Genomic DNA, 8,702 nt, shown 5'->3' with positions numbered 1-8,702 from the left:
GCGTAAGTCATTTAGAGAATGTCAGAAGGAAGTAGGTACATAATTGACTAATCTTTATGGAGAATACGGGGGGGGGGGGGCTTGTTTCCTTTCAGTCTATGGAAAAAAGTGACTGCATGTAGAACGCACATTATTAAATAATAGATTGCGCCTGCGCCAGCTGACATGACTCACAGCAGATATGAAATTTTGTCTGCATTGGCTATGGTGCAAATTCCCTTACTATTCATTAAATTGAACATTATGACTGACCATATAAATCACTATATGTTTCCTTAATAAACCATTGTAGGCATACATTTAAAAACTCATATCACACAATTTGGTTAATTAGATTTTCTGTAGGCTAGCCTAACCATTATACCATACCCCCTCCCTACACACACTATTTCATCACACCCCATTATTATCACTTATACCGGTAATTCCGTTGGAGTAGCACGACAATGAACTACTTGAACTGATTAGACAGTGTTATTGTGTGTTCAATTTGCCCATACATGTAAATGTATGAAATTATTTAAAAAAAAGAAACTCAGAATGAAGAATATGTTTTTATTTAGAAACTAAAAAGTCTGCATCATGAACAACAACGACATCATTCTGTTTAGTATTTTTATTTTTTTACATTTTGGGACTAAACATTCAATTGATCCAATTTCGCGCACAGCACGGAAAGAACATGGACCAGTGCAGCTGGTCCGAACGAATGGGTCTCTAAACTAAAAGCAGAGTCGCAATCGTACATTTTGGCGTTTTGGATCATCTTCATCAGAGTCTGTCTGTGAAAAAAAAACATCAATCACAGCAAAACAACAAATTATTATAAGACCTACGGTATGGCATATGGTTTAAAACTAGGGCTGTGAATCGATTAAAAAATAAACTAAATCACATGCATCCATTTTTGGCTATTACATATTTTACATATTTAGACATATTTTAAAAACAATTTTGGCAGACGAGTCAATCAATGAAAAGCCAAACTAACATTATACACTTTTCTACAACTCAATGACTGAACTGAAGTGATATTAATTTGGCTACCCCAGCATCATTAACAGCTCAATCAGCACACTAGGCCTCCTTTCTGCATATCTGCAAACTGTAGTTAAAAATATTGGTGTCCTAGTTGATAGTTCTTTCAATTTTAGTAAACTAGTGAGCAGTGTGGTGAAGGGCCGCTTTTATCATCTAAGAACTTTAGCTAAGCTCAAACCTTTTTTTTTAATATCACAACAATCACAAAAAACAATTATCCATGCTTTTATCACATCCCGCCTTGTAAATGTAAATCAGGTTTGGCATCAGTGTAGTGCCTAGAATCAGATTTTTAGCATGATAAATGCAAATGACTGAAGTTTCCATTCACTGTCAAAGATTAGTTTAGGTTAGATTCAACTTCATTGCCATTGATTGTGAAGAGTACAAGTACAAAGACAACAAAATGCAGTTTGCGTCTAACCAGAGGTGCAAATAAGCAGAAAAGTGCAATGTGATGATATACAGTACAGACAGGTGCATTGAGGTGATACTTCAGACTTGACGAACTATAATACTGTGATTGGATCATAATACTTACTTTGTTTTGTCTGCCATGTCTTCAGTGACACCCTGACAGATGTCAGCTGAATTGACATTGTGGACCAGGCTCCCTGCAAACCCATCCGCCAAGTCCATGGCCTCTCCCTCTGTAAGACAGCTGAAAATTGTCGTTTTTGTTTTCTTTTTTGGTGGCTGCTGCAGTACCACTGGAGGCAGGTTTGCCCTTCTTCCCTAGAAAGAGAATGAAATTGAAAATTGTAAGGACTCTATTTCTTTTTGAATCTATAGCTTAAAAGTAAAAAAAGAGTCCCTATCTTTGTAGGATTTGGCAGCACAGTGGTAATTTGAAGAAGCTTGTTGGAGCCATTTTGGGTTGAATTTAGTTAAACCACATCTTGTTTTATATAGTGCGGTCTAAATTGGGTCAGGTACACTGTTTCTTGAAAAAAAAAAATAGTTAAACAATATCAAGAGGGGGTTGAATAATTTTACTGGCAACTGTATAGTGGGTTGAGGCAGCCGTGGCCTACTGGTTAGCGCTTCGGACTTGGAACCGGAGGGTTGCCTGTTCGAACCCCGATCAGTAGGCACGGCTGAAGTGCCCTTGAGCAAGGCACCTAACCCCTCACTGTTCCACGAGCCACTGTTGTTGCAGGCAGCTCACTGCACCGGGATTAGTGTGTGGTTCACGGTGTGCGGAGAGTGTTTCACTAATTCACAGATTGGGATAAATGCAGAGACCAAATTTCCCTCACAGGATCACAAGAGTATATATACTTATACTTACTTATCCTCAATGTGATTAGGAATATAAATTGGCACTACAGACATTTCATGAAAACCTACCCCAATAAGACTCCTGAAGACATTGGCCGACATGTTTTCACCTTTAATTCTTCGCTGTATTTCCGCCGGAGTCATTTTGTACATTTTTTTTTTGGCCCCCGTGACCGCTAGGCGACCAGGGACTGCAATACTGCCTTGCTCCTCCTTTTCCTGGGCCAGTCTCTGGCCGTCCTCCTTTTCCTGGGCCAGTCCCTGTTCTTCTTCCTCCTTTTCCTGGACCTGTCCCTGTTCTTCTTCCTCCTTTTCCTGGACCTGTCCCTGTTCTTCTTCCTCCATTTCCTGGACCCTGCCCTGGTCTTCGTCCTTGCTGTCACTGCCCTCAAGGTTTCCCTTTCCCTGATCTTCTCCCCCTTCATCTCCTAACATATCTTCCTTCCTCCTTCCTTTCCTTCCTTCTTCTTCCATGTCTTCTCCCCATATACTCCCAAAAATCTGTCCCTTGTCTGCTAAATTTTTTCTGATCTCTGAAGTATAAAGATGAATGTAAGTGCTCTGTAGCATTTTAGAATCATGAATTCAAGTTCAGTACAACTAAGTTCACAATCAGTTCACATGCAGTTATCAATCATCTGTTAATGTTAAAAAAGTTTTATACTAAGTAAAATTAGAGTGATAAATTGTTGAACAGAATATGTACTCACCTTTACAATAGGCGCAAATAGGACACACTTTTGTTGCACAGCGTGCATGCCTGTAGGCAGCACAGCCATCACACTTGACCTTAAATGGAAAGAAAGTTGTCAAATACTAATAAAGTTACACTTTAAGGATTAAGGTTTTTAAATTTAGGAAGGTGTGTTAATTGTCATTCCTACATGGTGTACATCAGGGGTCTTCAATTGGCGGGCCGCGGTCTGGGTCCGGACCCGGACCCTGACGTGATCCTATCCGGACCCGGACCATATTGAGATTTTCACTACAGATTTTCACAGCTGCGCTAAATGTTTCGTAGGCTATAACACAGTGGTCTCCAACACAGTGCCCGCGGGCACCAGGTAGCCCGCAGAACGGCTATGAGGCGCCCCCAGCGCACCTTCTAAAAATAGCCATCAGGTCCCCTGCAGATCACGCTCTAAAAACACATTGTGAAGTTTTCAATAGATATTCTAGACCAGAACCATTTTAAGAATGTACAGTATGTAGCCACACATCTGTAACATTAAATTGATATTGGTGATACCTTACAAAAAACATTTAAAGTTGTTGATGGATGGGTTCAAGGAACCAGCTGTGGAATATCCCTCCTTGTCTCAGCTTAAATCTTATTTCAAGTTCACGTTAAGATCTTAAAATAGCTCAGGCTACTCTGTTTTACTCCCAATAGCCGGATATATAGACAGAGACTTTCTAATAAAGAGACACAGCACTCAGAAAATCCTCTATAGAAATGCATTGGGTTAGTCTGTCTACACATATCCCACCCCTTCCGCGGCAAAACGTGGACATGTGAATACATTGAGCCAATCATGTGGTGTGTTGTGAAGACATTGTGCCAATCATGTGTTGTGATCTCGCAGCTGGAGCAAAGTTGGTGTTGTGAAGCCATGCGCATTTCTGCCGAATAGATGCCCGATAAGTCCCCAAAAAGCATTGAGATATCGCCGCCGAGTGGAGGGACTTGCCTAAAAGGACTTTGATATAGATAGATAAATAAAAAAGATAGATAGATAGATAGATAGATAGACAGATAGCCTATACAGGCATGTTAATCATTCAAATATTATGATGCTCCGGGCCATTGCTTGAGGAGGGCTTAAGTAATTGAATACCCCTGGTGTACATGAAGGGACGAAATAAGGGTACTCGAAGCAAAGTGAGGACGGAGAATAGGTCAAACAAATGATAGTTACACTCAAACATGATTTTTAAACTGCCCCAATAAAGATTATTCCCATAAATGGTTACATGGTATACTTCACCTTTGTTTCAGATCGCATTATCCGCCGGCAGTCGCTGCACTTTTGTGTCCTGTCTACAGATGAAATTAATTTAAAGTTAATACATAGAAACCATGCTGATGGTTAACCAATTTCATGTATACCATAAATTAACATGATTTGTATTCAGGGTTTCTTCCTCATCCTGTGTGTACTCACATCATCAGAATGTGTTGGTGGTAAAGCATAGTGGGCATTACAAAAAAAAAGGTTATTTTTAGGCCTTTATAGTCCTAAAAGCGTAAATAGCCTATAGCAAACTTATTTGGTGTCATTTGAATCATCTTTTTATGCACATTAAGAATATCAGGTGTCAGTGCCCAAATATTCGACAGAGCTACATAGAACAGAACAGATGTGGAATACAGTTACAAACTCGACTTTTGCCGCAGTGGGACTTTAAGTAAAAGCATAAACAAATCTATCCCATTTACTATGTATACTATGTATAATGTTAGATAACTGAAATACTTTACCTAATGACCTGAAAAGATCATGGCACAGCTGTGCTCGTATTTCGGACATCTCCCATCCAAAGTCCTTCACAATGCCCTGCTCAACTGCCCCACCATGTAAGAGCGCTTGTGCATACTGGGGAATGAAGAACAAAGTGGCCTAAAGATTAGAGAAATAAGCTTGTGACCAAAACCTTCTCCAGCAGACATGCTAAATGTTCCGGAAGATTGAACTGTACTTATAAGTAGCTTCCAGGTTTGAATATGTACAGTATGTGATGAGGGCACTGAAGAAATATAGTGAGTGCTATGTTGACAAAAATAATCACTGATTTAGTGCAACAATGCAATGCAATATCAACAAAAATTACCAGAATGACATGGACACCACAAGAGTGTCCATCTGTCTGCATTGGATGCTGGACATTAACAATCTCCCAGGGCCCATCACAGCCCCTCGCTGCAGCAAATGAGCTGGTCAGAATGGAGAAAAGATAATGAGGTAGTTATTTTGTATAGATTCAAGGAGTTATAACTGTAACTCGGCTACCACAGAAGGTGCATCATAGTTAGGAACTATGCATTAGGGAGATGGACCCCAGTATAGTGTTAATCAGGTAAAAAATAGGTTGCCACTGTTTGCGGATTTTACCTCCAGTTGTTCAGGATATCCTGTTCCTTGGCTTTGGACTCTCCAAGGGAGTTCATATAAACTACAATTCTCCGTTCTATGCCTGCATACTAGAGCAGAGAACATTGTGAGTTTTACAGATTCCAAATTTCAACAGTTTTTATGCACGGAAAGCATGTGAAAAAGAGCAAGCAGCAGAGCACTTACAAAAAGAGTCCAATGATTGCTGTTCTCCAGCATGGCTCCCACGACATACTTCTGGAAGATGTTCATCTAACAGGAGAGAAAGAAGAAGTTAAAAACGTCAAAATTTAAATGACCACAATAGGTATAGTAAGCCCAAGTCTGCTGACCTACTGCACATTAAGAAAATACACACACACACCTTCAAAAAGTAGGAGTTTCTGGCTCTAGAAGAACCCTCCGAGATTTTGGTCATTATGTGGCTTGGTACATTAATGGTACCTGGAGAGTCCTGCGTCAAACAAAAACACAGAAATAGTGAGATTACATTTAAAAACTTAGCCAAAGTATATTATCACATCCTGCATCTGCCTCATGAGTACTGATAATTAAATGCTCAGTATTAATAATAATACCTTGCAGAGCAGAAAAAGGAAAGAATCGATCACCTGTTGAAGAAACATAGTTAGATCAATTCAAATTCCTGCATGCATTCCAATGATTTTCTTTCAAATTACTCTTTGAACCCAAAATTTGCTGTACATTGTTTGCTGAACAGCACTAGTAGGTTAATAGGCAAATTCTACCATGCCCCCCCCCCTCCAGCTTTTAATGTTGTATTTACATATTTTTTCAAAAAGTAAAAGTAGCAATTTATCTGGTTTTAAAACTTAAAATCATATGTGACATAATTTCCATGCATCTACATTAACATATAGACACATGGCTGAAAATTAGTTGGAACCTCATCTGAAATATATGCGTCCTCGAAAAGATTCTTCAGACTAGACACATAGATAGTGTGAGGTCCAACCGTTCCAACAAGGTTATCTAATAAAAAGGAAAAGGATATCTTTAATTTGACATAATTTGAAATAAACTAATGATGACACTTTTTATCACGCAGCCTTTCACACTTACCAGGCATCCTGAAAGGTTTCCCAGTTTTCTGAAACATAGATTCAAATGATTAAAATAAGGTGTGGACAAAGTAAGGATGAATGTCACTGTCATATGTGGGCCCAGGCTAAACATAATGCTGGTGGTCCTGGATCAACACTTAATGACAGCATAGAATAACTGCGGCTGTGATTGTCCAGGACTAACAATAAACAACAGTCCAGGATGAATGTCACTCTGTGATGGTCCTGGATCAACACTTAATGACAGCATAGAAAAACTGTGGCTGTGATTGTCCAGGACTAACAATAAACAACAGTCCAGGATGAATGTCACTCTGTGATGGTCCTGGATCAACACTTAATGACAGCATAGAATAACTGTGGTTGTGATTGTCCAGGACTAACAATAAACAACAGTCCAGGATGAATGTCACTCTGTGATGGTCCTGGATCAACACTTAATGACAGCATAGAAAAACTGTGGCTGTGATTGTCCAGGACTAACAATAAACAACAGTCCAGGATGAATGTCACTCTGTGATGGTCCTGGGCTAACATTTTGCGATACCACAAGATAAATGTGATTCTGTGATGCTCCTGGACTAACGCTTTATTTTTTATTGCTAATCCGTTTCAATTCAAATTCACTTTCATCACCTCCACTGCTATCAATGAAGGTGTGATATTTCTGTCTGTCAGAAATAAATTGCCCCCCAACACCACCACTTTCATGTGAGGCGGGAGACTTGCAGCTAATTGTAGCATCGCGTGTATGCGTTGCTAATGCCATAAAGTTTGATTAAAACACACATTGCTAAGGAGTTTTGTCTGTAATATTATTTATGCAAACATGTCTACAGACTCACACTGGCTATTAGCTTGAACATTTTAGTAGTAGGCTAAGCTACCTTTAGGCTAGTTCATACCACCACAAGTCTGCTATTGCACTAGCTGGTCATGCTAGGTAGCCTGTTTTTCATAGGATCAAAGTGCTTAGCCTACAGCCTAATGACAGGCATTCCATCATGTTAAGAGATATAACTGGGCACTAATATTTTTTTTCGTATCAATATCAGACTTGGTAGCTCAACCTTTTCCAAATTTAGAACAGCTAACACACTACCTAGTTATGCTAGATATCATTATTAGATTGTTTTTAGACACATTAACTCTATAATGGTTTTGAAAACGTTCAAGAGGCAAATAATCGTTTTGAGTGCTTAAAACTCTTGGAAATAGGCTCTTACCTGTAAGGCACGATTGTAAAGAATCAAGAATCACACAGTGAAGAATCCACTTGTCTGCGATGCATGGCTAGTAGCTCTGAAATGTGAAATTGGCGGGAGCCTGTTTTTTTCACCTTCACGTCGCACTTTTAATCACATCACAATCCAAACTTGCCACTTATTGGTTGGTTGTAATGTTAATCCAGGGCAAATAACTTCGTTATTGATCCTGGACTGTTAGTTACTTGGTGATATCAGATCGTGCACAGCATGATACAGGGGTGGATGTCCCCCTATAAAAGCAGTCATTGATCAAATCATGGCATCACAGCTGACCACAAAACATATATATCTAGAGAGAGAGAGTGAGAGGGAGAGAGAGAGATGTTCCTGTCCGGTTTATTCTGCCAAAAACAGTCAGCAACAAGGGCAGTTAAACATGGATGCAAATACCTTTAGAAGGCCTTTAGATGAAGGCCTGGTTAGGTTACAAGTAATTCGTTTTGAAACTGAAAACATATGGATTGCCTAGAATATTAACATAAAGATCAGACATAGGCTACTTATCAAATTATGCTTCATTAACAGCATCCATGTAAAGAATTATGAAAACTTTAACAGCATCCATCCACATGAGAATTAACAGAATATATCCAAAGAAATAAACAGCATTCATCCAAAGAATGAGGAGAACCATGAGAATGCTTTAAATCTTGAACCAATGTTTGGGTGCACACAGCCATCTCTGGAACACTAGCCTGCTGCACAACTGTTCAAAGGATCCTTAATCCTGTCCTCTATCCATCTCTGACTGCAGTATACAATATGGCCTTAAGAGAAGGCGGCAAGGACAGTACTGAGTGATACCCTAACATACAGGACCACATATTTCTCTCTCTCTTAAATATAGTTTAATATGGCCTAAATGCACCCGAAAAACAATGCCTCCATTTAGCCTACCTTAAAGAAGGAAATCA

General features: G+C 39.4%; 1 protein-coding gene across 6 annotated transcripts; it reads right to left on the bottom strand.

The window, feature by feature from the left end:
• Positions 1-558: 558 nt before the first annotated feature.
• On the bottom strand, positions 559-7,983 carry LOC143100655 (uncharacterized). Of its 6 annotated transcripts, XM_076264046.1 has the most exons (13): positions 7,747-7,983; positions 6,519-6,546; positions 6,343-6,428; positions 6,014-6,046; positions 5,800-5,889; positions 5,622-5,687; positions 5,436-5,524; positions 5,155-5,257; positions 4,805-4,919; positions 4,311-4,363; positions 3,033-3,111; positions 1,583-1,776; positions 560-782 (listed from the first exon to the last, which is right to left on the bottom strand). In XM_076264046.1, exons 2-12 carry the CDS (start codon positions 6,523-6,525, stop codon positions 1,625-1,627), a joined length of 873 nt encoding a protein of 290 aa, XP_076120161.1. In that variant the 5' UTR covers positions 6,526-6,546; positions 7,747-7,983; the 3' UTR covers positions 560-782; positions 1,583-1,624. The 6 variants fall into 6 exon arrangements, 4 of the variants coding, with proteins under 4 accessions (XP_076120163.1, XP_076120161.1, XP_076120160.1 ...); XM_076264045.1 differs by lacking the exon at positions 7,747-7,983 and having other exon boundaries at positions 6,519-7,255; XM_076264049.1 differs by lacking the exons at positions 6,014-6,046; positions 6,343-6,428 and having other exon boundaries at positions 561-782.
• Between the last annotated feature and the right edge of the window lie 719 nt (positions 7,984-8,702).

This window comes from Alosa pseudoharengus, unplaced genomic scaffold, assembly GCF_046254945.1.
Source record: "Alosa pseudoharengus isolate Yale_2024_CS ecotype anadromous, Long Island Sound unplaced genomic scaffold, YU_APseudo_1.1 YU_APseudo_1.1_scf_3, whole genome shotgun sequence".
NCBI lineage: Eukaryota > Metazoa > Chordata > Actinopteri > Clupeiformes > Clupeidae > Alosa > Alosa pseudoharengus.
Note: the sequence above shows the minus strand (reverse complement) of the source record. Positions and strands in the feature narration are given on the sequence as shown.